Here is a 16,950-nt window from a genome sequence, read left to right as displayed (position 1 = left end):
TGGACTGCAGGGTGGTGTCAGTGGTCTTGATTTTCAAAAAGGGTAGTAGAGGGGACATGAGGAATTACAGACCAGTTAGCCTTACATCCATTGTAGGAAAGACAATGGAACGGCTCATAATAGTGAGAGAAGTAAGTAACCCTAGATAGGGATATGCACTTGGGGCATAGCAATGGGTGTCATCAGAGCAGGTTATGGGAAAAGTGGCTGAAGAGCAGCACTTGTGAAAGGACTCTCAGGGTACTGCTTGACTGCAGGCTAAACATGAGTCAGCAACATGACACCGCAGTCAAGAGGGCGAACACCACCCTTGGTTGCAAAGCCAGAAGCATGGCTTCTAGATTGGGAGAGGTATTACTGCCACTCTATATGACTCTGGTGTGCCCCCAACTGGAGTATTGTGTTCAGTTCTGGGTTCCACATTTCACGAAGGATATAGCCAGGTTAGAATAGGTACATTGTAGGGCTACAAGGATGGTGGCCAGTTTGCAGGGAAAGCTGAATGAGTTGAGACTGAGGGAACTGGGTCTTTTCAGCCTGAAGAAGAGGAGACTCTGAGGGGATCTGTTAGCGATATATAGTTAAGGGGGAGGGGGGAGAGGGTAGGTTGTCACATGGAGCTGTTTTCCCCTGCAGAGCAGGGCAGGATGTGTTCCAATGGAGTAAAGCTCAGGGAACCAAGGGTTAAGTTGAATGCTAGGAAGTACTTCCTGACAGTTAGGACCCCTAGGGTATAAAATGGGCTTTCCCAGGAGGTGGTTGAAGCCCCATCAATGAGGATGTTCAAGGATAGGCTGGACATCCACATCATAGGCCTATCATGAGTGGAGCCAGTTGGAGCCAGGGGTCAGACTAGATGGCCCAGGAGACCCCTTCTGACTTGCTCTTTTTATGTTTCGTCACTGTCAGAGCAATATAATAGAGGAACCAGTTGTATAGAGAAGCCATGGGCTCTTTTCCTTTTTTTTAAATGTATGTTTTAGCTGCAATGAAAAGTAGTTTAATTGAGTTATCTAATAGCAGAAATTGTAGCTTTTGAATGGTGGTTTTCCATATTAAAAGAGATGTGGAAAATAGTTTATGTGGGAGATATCATCTCAGAAAAGACAACAGCTAAAATGACAGGAACTGCCTTATTGGCTTTACTTATCTGTCATTTTGCTTCTAGAAATAAATGCAATGTATTAAAATGTACACCAAAATAACTATGATAAATGACAAGACCGTTGGCACAGTAATCGGTCTGACCAAAAATGTATCTAAAGTGTGATAGCAAAACCCTCTGAATTCTCCCCGCCATTTAATTCATCAAGAAATTGGGGTCTTAAATGCTGAGCATACTCATATTCTAGATCTCCAAATAGCACAATGCAAGGAGGGCATATACTGTCAGTTAATTTTAGCAAGCCTACTGTTATGGACTTGCCTTAAGTTGTTTAAGTTAATAAAATTATTTAAAATTGATTTTTATACTGCTTTTTATATTTCATATTGTATTTTATTAATCACTGTGCACTGTCCAGGGAGCTTCAGCTCCTGGGCAACACAGAAATTTAATGAAAATAATCAGAGTTAGGGAGCTTCATTCAGTCCAAGGAACAAATTCAGTATCATGGAAGCTCCCTTGGGCAACAGTTCCACAGTAGTCAGTGCCAAAGGCAAAAGGAATGAAATGAAAGTACAAAGCAATTTCATGTTGCTGGTAGAGGAATCTTAGGAAAGGCATTAGGATAGGCATCTGAACTTTGGTGGTTGAGGAAAAGGGGAAGTAATGTGGCAATCTATTGGGTGCAAAACTTGGAACCCAAAGGGTCAAATTTGACATCAAAGCACCTGAGGTTCACTACCCTATTCTAGATAATGGTGGTCATTATTACTACCATTAGCTCATATGTGAGAATGTCCAGACCTCTCCAGTAGTTTCTCTAGTAGTAGCTTAGTAATTTTGGGAATTGCTTTAGGTATTTAAACAGTCATTATATGAATAAATTAAGCAGCCGTATACTATGTCATAATTTGTCTTCCCCAGTCCTCCCCAACCCGGTAGCCTCTGGATGTGTTGGATTACATCCTTCCATTCTCAGCCAAAACAGAGTCTTGGGAAGAGAAGGAAAACCTGAGTTTTTATCCCTGGAGATTTTCCATATCTTTCAGTATAATAAAATGCTTTGGTATGATGTCTTCTATATTCTATCATGAATAAAACCAAGCAGAATTCTTCCTTGAGGCATCTTCTCAGATTTAAAGACACCCTCCTTTTTCTCAGTGCCTTCTAGCTCTCATCTACCCCTTACCTCTAACTTTTCATTCTCAGTTGCATATTAGGGCAACTCACTTTGTAACTGTGAAAGCCTGCACCAAAGCAGATACTACAATCAGTATTTTCTATATATTCCCTGTTTGAATCAGTCATCTTCTACATGGCAAAAGTGGAATAGGACCACTCAACACATGTTCAGGGCAACTCTAATGTCACTTCTTGAGTTCTGGATTGAATTACCCCCTGGCTATAATCAGCACAGGACTCAGCATATCCTATACATCATACATCACTTCAAAATTTAAATCTACACACATCCTCCATTTTAACCCAGGTCTTTTTCCAGCTAGGGATTGTCCTGATCTTTCCTTCCTGGAAAGACCACTACAGATATCTCCTGATTCCCTTAGCCAATTCCACAAACTTCTTTGTGCTCAAATTCTTGACTTCACTACACTTCAACGAACAGCACACAATAAGCTAAAACAGTGGTACAGGCATCTCTCCATGAAGAACACAAGGTGCATGTTGGGTCTACACTTAGGTTGCACTAAGTGTTACAGCACTGTGGCTATGTAAAAATATGCTGAAGTTTCTTGTCTGGTGCTTCAAAAATAAAGCAGTGCCATGTGGTATTGTTAAGCTTCAACAGCCTCTTCTTGACAGCACTGCTGAGTCAGAGCCCATGACTTGAGCACTGTGTGTGCTCCACTCACCATTTAAGCATATTCAGTAATCAATACACAGGCATTTCAATGTTTCCAGTGAACTATACAGAGATACCAGTTTGACTAGTTGCTCCTGTAAGAAGTGGTTCTAAAGACTCTGGGAGGGATGAGGCTATTTAAGGGAAGAGAATATTTATACTTCCCAAAGATCCTCTCAAAACCTCCCAATAAAAGCAATCCCATTAAAAATCACCAAGTTACACAAAGGATGGACCTCACTACATTGTGAACAGAATTCCAACAAATGCTTTAATGGGTAATTCCAGAGTTCTTACATTATTAAAGGAAAGTATGCTTTATAAAACTATAGAAAAGCCATTTGTCCTTAGCAAGCGCATTGGTAACGGTTAGCAGACATTAACTTGGATTCTTGAGAATTATGTGCAATGCATAATTTCAGAATTCCAACTGTTGTTGTATATATAGGATGGCTTTCTAGACCAAGTCATCTCTCTTTACCAAAGGTCCGGAAATTAATTCAAACATCATTTTTTTAAAGTTCTCTCAATCTAGTAAACTTGTTCATACAATAGATTTTTAATATCTGTGCACAGAATTTTATGTGGGCTAGATCACCTTGATCATGCACCCAAAGTCAAACCAACCAACCACCTCTAAAATATAAAGCTTTTTCAATTTTAAGGCTGGCAAGAGTTGTTGTTGCTACTGTTGTTTTTTGAAGCAACACTAATTATGTTTGCCAAACAGCTCTTTCATGTATATAAATGAATTTAATACACAATGTATTAATTTTCCCGCTGAAAATACTTTATTACCAATATATTGTTTTTCCCCATTCTCTACAGCATCTGGCTACATCCCAAGCTGCTAAACTCAGAATAAATGGCAGTGCTACACCAAAATAGCATACTGTGCTGGAGAGACTTGAGGAATAAGTTTTAGAGAGCCAGTGTGGTGTAGTTGTTAAGAGCATGGGACTGGAACTCAGACAATCTGGGTTCTAGTCCCCACTCAGCCATGGAGCCAACTGTGTGACTTTGGGCCAGTCACAGACTCTCAGCCCAACCTACCTCACAGGGTTGTAGTTGTGGGGATAAGTTGAAGGAGGAGAATGATGTAAGCTGCCTTGAGCCCTTTGTAGGAAAAAGGAAGGATATAAATCGAAAAATAAATAATAAAATAGAATAGAATGAACATAAACCAATATGATTCATCCTTTTCCATGATTCAGTGTTCAGCTTGGGATTGGGTTTCATTTCAGACAGTCTATTCTTCCAAGTCCTTATTATTGCCTTTTTCAAATGGTTGGTGCTCTTACACTACAGCAAGATGGCCCTAGACTCTCTAGGGCCTAGAGAAATGTACATTTCCCACCACTAAGGCAACTCCTACTGGGTAGCCATTTGAATACTTACTCCATCATAGAAGGTGGAATGGTACAGCAGTCTTGAATTGCAGTCAGGGGTGAGGTCAGATGAGCAGTGTATGATGCTTCCACTACATGTTTGTTTCGATTTACCACATCCAAGTAACGGTTGAATTTTTCCCGAATTTTTTTTGCCAACTAGACAATTTAAGGAAAAGAAATACAATCAAACATCTGTTTTGACATGCATACTCTCTATGAATGCCTTAATACATGTAATGAATGAAAATTATTATTAGCCAAAATTGAAACAGAAAGCAGAGATCCTAACATTTATTGTGAAGAAATGTTTATTTTCATATTATGTACAGTTATCCTTAACCAAACACTAACATTTTAAAGACACAGTATCAATTGTTATGACATTGTAGGAAAAGTGTACAAAAGTATTGAAATGATTTCAGAGAAAACACACTGCATTGGATGCACATGCACACCTCTTACACTGCTCAAACATTTCAGTTACAATATACCACTTGCATAATGTTTTAATTTGGCATGCTCTCTGGAATAGAATATAACTAGTACTCCACCCATTAAAACCACATACACTCCAACCCTAAACACTTATCAATTGGGAATTAAATTCCATTGAAATCCAAACAATACAACTGGATAAAAGTGACTTGCATCTGACTTTGGCCAATGTAATATATGAGAAAGACCTAAATTTACCTCATAACAAACCAGTGATAAATAGTCCAGTTACACTAACAATTTAACTGAGACATGGTGGTAATATACTGGACATTTGCACATGCATGTTTTCTTTCATTTATGGAAATCCATCTGTATTACAGAATGCACTGTTCCACAAAGAAAAACCTAATCTAGATCAATAATATGGAAGAAGACATGGGAGTTATTGTCACTTTTATGTATGTATGTATGTATGCATGCATGCATGTATGTATTTAAATAAATATACCATCCTTCATTTAAAAAAATCTCAAGATGGTTTACTGAGTTTCACTTGCAACCTCATCCTCCACCCAGCATGGGACCAGCACCAAGACCCTTTGCTCCTCCACAGCGTGCATCATGCAGGCAAGGAATAGTCTTTCCAAGGATTGCGGAGGGTACCCTTTTTGGCCTGTCTGCAGCTTCATCAGCCCCACAAAATGTTACAGTTCCAAAAGCAGTTGATAATTTTATCAGTCTGGCATGCTGCAGATAGATAGCCATACTGTTTTTGTTTTACTTTATATATTCCCTTACTATGCTACAGAAAAGCTGCAAGTAAGGAGCTCTTGATTTGCTAGCAACTTGGCTGACAGAGGAGGCAAGGAATGCCACATTCTTCCTTTGCCAGTCTCAGGTACAAAACAGGCAGGTGAATAAAAGAAAAGAAAGGATAACACTCCTTGCCTCTTCTGCTAGCCTATTTTTCCTATGTTGAACATGATGGAAAGGGCTTTGTCCTCTGCACATTTAGTGGGTGACAAAGGAACAAATTACTCTGTCCTCTTGCCAGCAGCCTACACTTAGTCTATGCTTAATGTGCAGGAGGCAACATTCTCTCTTGAGCACCCAGCAGAGAAATGAGTAGGTCACCAAAGGAGGAGCCTGCACTATGTGGGCATGAGAAAGAAGGGAAAAAACAGAGTGGGAGTCACGTTAGACTGCAGACAGACTGCAGTCACAGACGCAGTGACCTGGTTCATACATCACATCACATCATACTAGATGCTCATCCTATGTCATTTTGAATGATGCCACCTTGTGTTGTGTAAGAACAACTCAGGTAGAGAGTCCATAGTGCAGCAAGATGGGCAGTACACTAAAAGAATTTCCAGTCTGTCTCTATTGCCCAATGCCAAGGAGCGACACTCAAATGCCATCTCCGAATGGGCAGGAAGCCTTGTGATCACTCCTATAGATTACAGCCACTCTTCCTCTCCAGACTGTCGGTACTGCACAAAATACCCAGGTGGCCACAGGAGAGAGAGTAACATCACCTGCACCTTCCACCCAGGTTTCTGTGATACAGGCCAAGTCAGCCCTCTCATCCATAATCAGATCACTGATTTTGTTTTGGATTGATTTGGCATTAATAAGCAGCAGCAATATACTTAAAGGTAGGTTGAGATGGTAACCTGAATTCCTCTGGCTGGGGGAGAAATTAGAAGAACAGACAGCAGAGAGGTATCTGACCTCTATTCTATGCTAGCTTGATAAACCCCCAACGTAATCCCTTCCTCTACCTGTGACAACTTGAATGGGGGTACCCCATTGCTCCCCAGATTCCTCCCCATTATAAAATCCAATCTGCTAATTAAAACCAAAGGTTCTATATCACAGGATCTAACTAAATTCCTATTTACAATCCATAATTCTATATAATTCTCATAAATTACCCAAACCCTTCACACCAGTTACTCAACCTCTGTCCTAAACCCCTTCTATACCATTCAATCAAGCTTCATTTATTATATCATTCACACTATTCTACCACCAATGCACCTCCAGTAAATCACCAGCCAGGTATTCATTTAACCATGTCATTAATCCTTACATTCCTCTTCCCTCTCAACTTCCAACAACCTTCTCCTTCTTCCCAGTTCATTATAACAATCCTTCCTTCAGTTTATGATTTCCATAAACTTATCTGCTGTGGTGGTGGGGGGAGAGAAACAACAACAACAAAGGCACCTCAAGCATGTCCCAAATGGGCCCCGAGCGTGCTGCTCATGTAGGTACCTGGTTAAAAGGCCCTGATAGAGCCCCCACCCCAGTTCACCTCCTTCCATGTCCTTGGACCCACCACTGACAGCTTACCCAAGTGGTCCTGCCACTCCCTGGGACTGCATCCAGTGGGTGGGAGAGGGCAAGATGTCAGCATAGCAGCAGCAACTTTCTCACAAGGCAGGGACCAGTGGAGCAGCCTGTCAGCATCCCCTGACCTGCCTCCTTCTGTGTTGTTGGACCTGTCGCCAACAGTTCACCCATGTGGCCCAGGAAAATTAGCCCTCACAAGTCTCTGAACTTCTGTGTGTGTGTCTCTACATGAAACCATCTGGCCAATTATTTATCTAAGCCTTTTATGTCCATGTTTTCAGAACCCAGCCTAGCACCTGAAATATAGTTTTGCTCAGTCCATCCAGTTTTCTTCTAATTCTCCCAAGAAAATTCCTACAGCTTGCAGCCTGACCGAAGAAAAACAATAATATTTTAAAAATTCAGATCTCAGAAAAAATGTTCATTAAAATTACATTTTAATGCTTCTAGAGCCAGATAAACTTATTTAATTAAAAATGTCTAACTGGCTTCTTCCTCTATTCATCCATTCACACACACATACATACTCTAAGTGGAACAACCTAGAAATATAACTCAACTTATGCACTAAAATTTGTAACTAGACTGTTCCTTATTATCCAAGACTGACAAATGTCTTTCCTAACTATTACTAACAGGCCATTTCATCATGATTTACATTCTTGCGGGAATAATGAAGTCTACAGTGATAAAAGCTGTTGCCTCTGCCTCAACTGCTTCCATCAAATACTACAGCTCAATTATAGGTCTCTGAGGAACAGCCTTTTTAACAGAATGTTGTTCAAATGAGTTACAGAATTAAACCTAATTGGTATTGTAGAATGATTTATAGCTAACACATCAGAGTATTGCTAATTGTCCCCCCTCAGCTATGACTAACATGATTCAGTTGCTATCAATTGTTATATAATATATAGCTGAGTACCTTCTCTGGTTACCTCTGTCCAAAACAGAATTTTTGCTGAATTTTACTCTTTTTAGTTAGACCTATAGATAAGACACTTTTCTTCATTTATTTGGAAAGTGCCAGTACACAAATGAAATTCAAGTGTCATAAAATGTTATAATAAATCAATGGATTTTGCATTCAGTATGGACAATCATAAATCCTCCCCCTCCCCTTCTCTCAACAACTTGGGTTTCAGATTTTCTAAATTATCTAAATTAGCTCTCCTAACTCCTGCAGAAGTTAAGTGTATGACTCATGGAACACTGGCTATATTCATATATCTAAACTATGATTTAATACAGCAGTGGGCAACAAACAACTCTCACTGCCCCACAATTCTATTCTAAAAGTGGCATCCATACCAGCCACAGAACACGCAAAGGATCAAACTAGCTATTTGACCCTTTAAATCAGGGGTCCTTAAACTATGGCCCACGGGCCGGATATGGCCCTCCAAGGTCATTTACCCAGCCCACCTCAGAGCTTTCAGACACATTCAGAGAAAAGCTCTGAGTCAGCACAGGTGTTCTCTGAAGCTCTTTCAGTTTCAGAGACTAGCAGAGAGCCGGCACATGCACCAAATTGTAACAGCTCCCTTCAACTGTGCATGCGCTGGCTCTTCCTCCCAATGCACACATGCGTTAGCTCTGAATACAGAACGGGAATACGGAGTGGGAATACAGAAGAGAGGAGGGTGGTGGGAAGAGAGAGAGAGAGACAAAGACACTAAAAAAAGATGGAAGGTAAGAAGCAGCCATTACCTCCCTCCTCACAGCCCTCTCCCTGCCGGGGGAGCCGCCCCGTGCTTGCCTCTCCATCCTCCCGCTCCCCTTCCCCCTCCCGGAGCCGGGAGAGCACCTGCAAGGGGACCTTCCTCCTGCTTGGAAGCAGAGCGGCGGCGAGGAGCCAGGAAGACCTCAACCGAGGAGAGCACGCCCTCATGGCTCCCCCTCATGTCGTGCTCTCCCTTTTGGTGGACACAAACATTTTTTAATATATATATATATATATATATATATATATATATATATATATAAAACAAAGGTTTAAAAAGAGAAATTCACTGAATATTCACTAAGTCCTGCAATCCGAGTCCATCTTTACAAACTATATGGAGAGACATATATGCAACTTCAAGGAAAAGGGAAGCTCATCAGTGATATGCAGTCACATGTGAAAGCATCTGAAGTAAAATTAGACCTCCTCATTAAACAAGTGAAGGAGGAAAACTTCTGCCATCTCCCCACAACTCAAAAACTGTTGGCGGAAAAACCAGCAGTTGCTTTCCCAAACACAACATGTGTGGATTCACTGGAAATGTTGCAAAAGGAGTTTCAAATTAGATTTAAAGAGCTTCATCTCCATGAACAGGACATACAGCTTTTCTGGAACCTATTTTCTGTTGACACTGAAACTGTTGATCTGCTTGACCAAATGAAACTGGCCAAACTACAGGATTGTGACTCTCTGAAAAACGCATTCAAGTCAAGCAGTCTTACTAATTTCTATGCATTTCCCCCCTCTGAGACATATCTTAATCCCCGGAAACATGCACTCAAAATGGCAACCATCTTTGGCAGCACCCATGTCTGTGAACAGACTTTTCCCCAAATGAAACATCTGAAATCTCCAACCAGATCCAGACTAACTGATGCACACTTGCACCACTTGTTATGACTAGCAGTGACAAATATGGAACTGGACATTGCCCATCTCATTAGCCAAAAGCAGGCCCATACTTCCCAGTGAAATACTAACAAGTTTATGTTGATTAAAATTGTTCTTCATTTTAAATATTGTATTGTTTTTTCCTTTTTTTTTTTGCACTGCAAATAAGATATGTGTTGTGTGCATAGGAATCCATGCATATTTTTTTCAAACTATAGTCCAGCCCCCAACAGTCTGAGGGACAGGAGCTGGCCCCGTTTAAAAAGTTTGAGGACCCCTGCTTTATGTGTCCCGTAGCTGCTATGAAACACCAAATAGAACAAATGTGGCTTACAAATAAGCTTATTTTGAACATTTTGGTACTATTACTGCCTTTTGAGGGCACCCAAGGAGGACATGAAAATGACCCATGGACCTCCTACAATTGTTTACCCATATTAGTGCAAAGTGAACTTGTCTAGGTAAGCCTCAGGCATGTTTTCTCTTCTCTCCTATTCCGATGTAGTTATAAGGAGTTAAGAAGCTTTTGCTTCTGGTTTTGGTTAACCACACAGTATTTCACAGACTATATTAATATTAACTATGATTTCATTTCAAACATGCCAACTAAGAGCCAGTGTGGTATAGTGGTTAAGATTGTAGCACTGAGACTCAGGCAACCTGGATTCTAATCCCATTTGGCCATAGAGCCAAGTGGGCCAGTCTTTAGGCCAGTCACAGACTCTCAGCCCAACCTGGGTTGTTGTTGTGGGTTGCAAGTAGGAGGAGGCGAATGATGAATCACTTTGAGTTCTGTGTAAGAAAAAAGCACAATATAAATCCAATTAAATAAAAAAATAACTCCAAGCCAAAGCTCATTTCTATAACAATAAACTATGGTTTAATGTCATGTTTCAACATGACCAGAACTCTGAACTACTCTCAAAAACTTTGAGAAAGAATGCTAAGGTTTACCAGAGTTCTTTGATCTTTTCTCTTTTCTTAAACCCCAAATAATGTAAGGGTCGTATTTCAGCTGATATGGTACTGATAACCTTTCCATCCAGAAGGGGAGAGGAATGCCTCTCTTTGTCCTTCTCCGGGGATTAGTATTTAAGAGCATATGAAAGTTCAGCTTTGGTTCTCAGAGCCTTTCTTTGCAATGGGTCCACTAATAAACTAACTAGAGGTTTATTCCCTAAAAAAAGGAAAAGTTAAAATGTGATTACACCTAACAATTTGTAAACTGTAATCAAACATTAAGTAAGGCTTATGCAATGGGGGCGGCATACAAGCTGTCTAAATAAATAAATATTTAACCTTTCTTAATTACATATGCAAAATGTCTAATTGAAAGTATAAAAATGTAATAAATAAATACTGTATCTAATATAAATTAGATGACATAAAATACAAGAAATTGCCATCACAATGTAAATATTCAGAAACACAATTGTACATTAGGGTGCAGTTCATTCACCCAAAAGCCAGTTTATTTATTTATAAAATAATTTATATAATGCATTATCATTTTCAAATATTTGAGTAAGACTTTCTCCGACCACTTAAATAATAAACAGTGAACAGCAGAAGCAATTATTCTTATCAATGTTGAACACATTTTGATCTGTACTAATGCCTACTTTCGAGGTGGAGACTGCCTTAGTTGCTCTGTGGAATGATTTTTCCGAGAAAAAGCCATGAGAAATGCATCCTTGTTGATTCACCCAGATTTCTCAGTAGCTTTTGCTACTATTGCCCATGGTACACTTCTGGGGAGAATGTCTAAACAAGGAACTGGAGAAACTGTTTTACAGTGGTTCACTTCTTACTTGAATGGCTAATTCCAGAAGATGGTGATTGGGAACTATAGTTCTGACTGTGGTGTTCCCCAGGAGTAAGTTTTTTCCTTCATACTTTTTCAACATCTACATGAAACCACTGGAAGAGGTTGTCCAGATGGATGGAATGAACTGTCATCACTATGACACTCAAGTCAATGTCTCCTTTTCATCAAATGCAGGTGAAGCAGTGACTTCCCTGAACCATTCTTTGTACACAGTAGTGGGCTATATAAGGGTGAATAAAATGAGATGTAAGCAAGACAAAAAAAAAAAAAAGGTTCTGTTACCAGGTGGTTCATCTGCCTTGTTAAGAGATATTCAATCTGCTCTAAATGGGGTTAGAAACATAGAAACAGAGCTAGTCAGAAGGGTTTCCTGGGCCATCTAGTCTGACCTCCAGCACCAGCCGGCTCTGCTCATGACATGCCCACCTTGTAACCTTCTGGGTTACAATTCCCCAGAAGGACCAAGTTCAAAGTGTGGACTCACCACTGTCACTTGAGGTCCAACTGGTTTAAATGGCATAATGTGCCATTATCAAGCTTCAACTATCACCTTATCTGGACAAAGATTGTCTGGACACAATTATCCAGTAGTCCCACCTCAATTACTATAATGTGTTATAGGTGGTGCTATCTCTCAAGACAATCCAGAAAATTCAGTTAATGCCAAACAGAGCAGTGAGGCTGCTTACTTGGACTGGATAATTCAAGCATAATACTCCAGGCCCAATTCACTTCATGGTTTAGGACCAGTCTACCCAAAGGAGTGCTTTCTCCCATATCTTCCTGCCCAATTACTAAGACAGTACAAGGTTTAATATTTTTATTGTTTACTGTTCTAAGCTTTTGATATTTTTATTGTTGTATATTTGTTATTTTATTGATGTTACCATTGTTTTGATTTTATCATCTAAATCACCCCAACGGCATTGGCAATTGCCAGTGGGGTGGCAGAAAAAGATACTAGTATAAGCTTGGTTTACAAGTGAATTTCCCTATTATGCAAAGAAGATTCATAGTAAATACTAAAAAATGTAAGCAATGTAATTATTTTACTCTTCTTTTAGGGGAGCAGCCAGAATACAGGTCAAATTCAAGTACTATTCATACATGTTCAAGGTTAACACCTGTTTGCATATTATTTATGCATATGTGTAAGAGCACTTAAAATACTACACTTATTAACAGTAGTTCGGCAGAGCATCCCTTTCAGCTTCTTCAGACAAGCTCCTCATTTGCATATACCCCTTGAGCTTTAAAAGCTGCTTTTATTGCTAAACTCTCTCTGATGTTTTCTCCTTCCCTTCAATTCCTTGTCGCTTCAATGATGGAGAAGGAAGAAATGCTTTAGAATATGCTTCATTAATTTCATTTGTGAAAATTTAATGTTATCACACTGTATTCAAAATATGTGTCAATTAAGCCAACACTTATTTAACATCTTTTGATATAACAAGCATAGGACTGCAGCTGCAGCTTTTATCCAAGAAGAAAGCTTCACTGAGAAGATGGAGAATTTGTTATTTCAAAAGAACTATCTACAGAAATTTGCAAAATAAATGCCCATTCATTTGACCTGTAATACTGCTTTTAGGGAAAACCTTCCCCAAGGCAGTGCACAGAACACAACAGAACAATAATAAAAAATAAATCACAATTAAGAGCAGATAAAACTGTATTCAATGCAACATCCAGTAATGGCCTCACTCAATAATACATTAAGGTAAATAAGTAATTCTTTAGGATCCACTTGAAGTCCTGTAATAATGGGGTCTGACAGACATCAGTTGGAAAAGCATTCCACCCAAGAAAAATGTCACTACCAAAAAGCAGTGACCACTAGACAGCAAAGCAAACAAGCAGGGCTTCCTTCAAGTAACTTACATCTGAACCATTTAGAGCTTTAAATGTCAGTAACATTTATACTGGACCCAAAAAGACACTGGAACTCAGTGCACTGGGGCATGTAGCTGTCACTTTATAGGAATACACTAACATTGGAAGTTGCTTTATTATACCTTCTATGCATTGTTGACAGCAGCTGGCAGAAGATTTCCAGGGTTTCAGACAAAATTTTTCCACCCTAGCTGGAGCTGGGCCTTGGAATTCTGGATGCAAAGCATGTGCACTCACACACTGAGCCATGGTCCTCCCCAAAATGCTTAGCAAAGGAGTACGTAACACATGGCCTACCATGGTCCTTTGTATGTAGATAGAAATGAAACTCAGCCCAAGCCTCTGGATGACTTCCCACCCACCTCCTCTCACCATGGTTTCATTTAGTTTTTATGCCTTGGGGATAGGATAGGGTGTTGCACTAGTCAGCACCACCTTACTGAAACTGCTATAACAACATGCTTCCAAGGCCCAACCAAGGCAGACAGTCTAGAACAGGGGTCCTCAAACTTTTCCATCAGGGGGCCAGCTGAAAGGTTCCGGTGCTGGGTGCGGGCCGGAAAGGTGGTGCCGGCAATGCGTGTGGGCCAGCAGGTAGGCACGCGTGGCGAGGGAAGGCAAGGTGAGACACGGGCGGGCGCACGAGACAGTGGCTTGCTCGCTTGGAGATCGTTTTCTCCGAGTGAGTAAACCACTGCCTCCCTGTGCATGGGGCGAGGTGGGAAGTGGCGGGCATGTGCATGGGCCCATGTGCGGCAGGTTCAAATGGGCATAGTGGGCCGGATCCGCCCCCAGGCTGTAGTTTGAGGATTCATGGTCTAGAAGAATGCCATGCATTACAAGCTATGCTCAGGTGTATAGAACTTGGTTATTTAAGAAGCAAAAATTAGCATATCCTCTAGTGTATGGTCAAACACTGCTATCTAAACAGCCTGATATTGCAAGCTACCATTTCATATAATTCAAGTGTTTGCTAGCCAGTTGCATGATATCCTCTCTAGAAACTACTTTTTATCTTCCATTGCTAAGCTGTATCTTATAGCATCTTTTTAACTCATAGATGGATTCAGGTAGGAGCAGCCTCATCCCCTATGTGATAACAGTTTGAATTATACACAGGAGATCTATGGGAATGCTTGCCATTTATCAGCTGTCACTTTCCAAATGACATAATGCTAACACCTTCATTAAAGCTACAGTTAAGCTGGGAACAGTGGTTTGTTTATACAACAGTGACACTTCCTGACCCTTCTCATAAGCAAGCTCATACAAGTTGCTGCAAGTGAAATTACTAAGAACAACTTTTGTAATATATCTCAAAAAGGGTGCTTGACTCAGATATCTCTGCCAGCATACCCTAGCAACAAATAGATGAACTTGTGATTTTTGTTGTTGCTGAAGCATATCCTGCAATAAATAGATGAATATTTGTATTTTAATAGAATTGCATAGTTAGGGTAGATAAAAATCAATTGAAAAAAAATCAGATTCTTATTTAAATCAGATTTTTTTAAAATAAAATGTTTTTTGAGGAAAAATCTATCTAAAAATAGTTTTCTGTTTAGGATACATTAGAGTTCAAAGGCTATTTATCATGAAATAAGGATTAATTTTTAATTATGTAGCATGAGGTTTTATATTCATGCAATGTTTACATATTTTGGTAAAGGAATTCCATTAATCCATTCCGAATTTCGTGTTCTTTCAGGAGTTTCTGGAAGATCAATGGGCAATTTTTCTATCTAAAAGATAAGTGTCACAGATGCTTGGTTTTACAATTCTCAAAACTGTGGATTCATGTCCACAGAGATCCTGTACCTCTTCTTCACAGCAAATGAGTGCATGTTTTCTTAACATATAGAGTTGAGAAAATACCTTAATCACATTGTTCCTTTGCAAATCTGTGTACACAGAATCAAACCCTTACCTCTTAAGTACTACATTTCAGAAAACTCAATGAACAGAAGATTGTTGGGAATGGAATAGATCTGCACTAGAAGCTAAGTGTGAGGAAGAAAGGGCAAGCAGTAAAAATGAAAATGAAGCCTTTTGAGGAGAATACTCCACATGTCTTTGGATCTTGTTGTGTATAGCCTGAGGTTTATCATATTATTCTTTCCCTGAAGGAGAAAACCTATAATGGCAGCAGGCCGTAAGAGAAACCCGGTTAGGGAATATTTCAATGAAGTTCCTCTACCTACGGGTACAGCATAGGTACAACATACATGTACGACATACATGTGTGCAAGTTATGTAGAAAATTATGATTTAAATCTACTCTTACTGACCAGTGATTTAAATCAGTTTGACATAATCTACCTAGACTTTAGCAAACCTTTCAACATAGTGCCACACGACATTCTGATAAGCAAATTAGCAAAAACTGGACTAGATGGAAAAACTATTAGGTGGATCTGAAGTTGGCTGCTAAATCGGACACAAAGAGTGCTCCTCAATGGTACCTTCTCAAATTGGATGGAGGTAACTAGTGTGGTGCCTCAGGGTTCAGTCCTGGGCCCAGTGCTCTTCAACATCTTTATTAATGATCTGGATGAGGAAGGACAAGGAAAGATAATCAAATTTGCAGACAATACAAAACTGGAATAGTGAACACCATAAAAGACAGAACGAAGATCCAGGGTAATCTTGATAAACTTGAACACTGGGCTGGAAGCAACAGACTAAGATTCAATAAGGACAAGGACCTGAACGAGAAAAAGATCTCAGAATAATTGTGGACAAGAGGCTAAGTATGAGACATCAATGCTGTGCAGCTGCAAAAAGGGCAAATGCTATTTTGGATGCATTAACAGAATTATTTCTTCCAAATCACAAGAAGTAGTACTTCCTCTATACTTCTCACTAGTCAGACCTCACCTGGAATACTGTGTCCAGTTCTGGGCACCAAGATTTAAGAAAGATGCAGGTAAATTAGAAAGGGTCCAGCAGAGGGCAACAAAAATGATCCAGGGTTTGGAAACACTTCCTAATGAGGAGAGACTGAGAGAACTGGGCATGTTCAACCTTGAGAAGAGAAGACTGAAGGAGGTGTGATATCCCTCTATAAGTACCTCAAAGGCTGTCAACAAAGAGGAAGGTCAAGATCTCTTCTTGCTGATACTAGGGTGTAGGACCTGGAATAATCAATTCCAGTTGCAACAACCCCGATTCAGGCTGGACATTAGGAAAAGCTTCCTCACTGTCAGAGCAATACAACAGTGGAACCAGCTGCCTGGAGAGGTGGTGGGCGCTCCCACACTGGAGACATTCAAAAAGAGCCTGGACAGTCATCTGAGTGGAGTGGTGTAACACGGTGTCCTGCAACAGCAGGGGTTGGACTTGATGGCCTTCATGGCCTCTTCCAACTCTTCTATTCCATGATTCTATGACTGTTTGACTGGCTAAGGGTCAGACATGCCTGAATGGCTGACAACAATGTTTTGGATTGTCATGCCATGC

At 40.1% G+C, this 16,950-nt stretch overlaps 1 protein-coding gene across 4 annotated transcripts in view; it reads right to left on the bottom strand.

Annotated features, from left to right (window-relative positions):
* CACHD1 (cache domain containing 1) overlaps nucleotides 1-16,950 on the bottom strand; it is a 237,184-nt gene that overhangs the window by 109,727 nt on the left and 110,507 nt on the right. For all 4 annotated transcript variants that reach the window (XM_044430088.1, XM_044430091.1, XM_044430090.1 and 1 more), the window contains one exon: nucleotides 4,365-4,513. In XM_044430088.1, the coding sequence (XP_044286023.1) occupies nucleotides 4,365-4,513 (149 nt within the window). The remainder of the gene's footprint in view (nucleotides 1-4,364; nucleotides 4,514-16,950) is intronic.

The sequence above is a fragment of the Varanus komodoensis genome, unplaced genomic scaffold (genome assembly GCF_004798865.1).
Source record: "Varanus komodoensis strain SLA01 unplaced genomic scaffold, ASM479886v1 scaffold20_1, whole genome shotgun sequence".
Lineage (NCBI taxonomy): Eukaryota > Metazoa > Chordata > Lepidosauria > Squamata > Varanidae > Varanus > Varanus komodoensis.
Note: the sequence above shows the minus strand (reverse complement) of the source record. Positions and strands in the feature narration are given on the sequence as shown.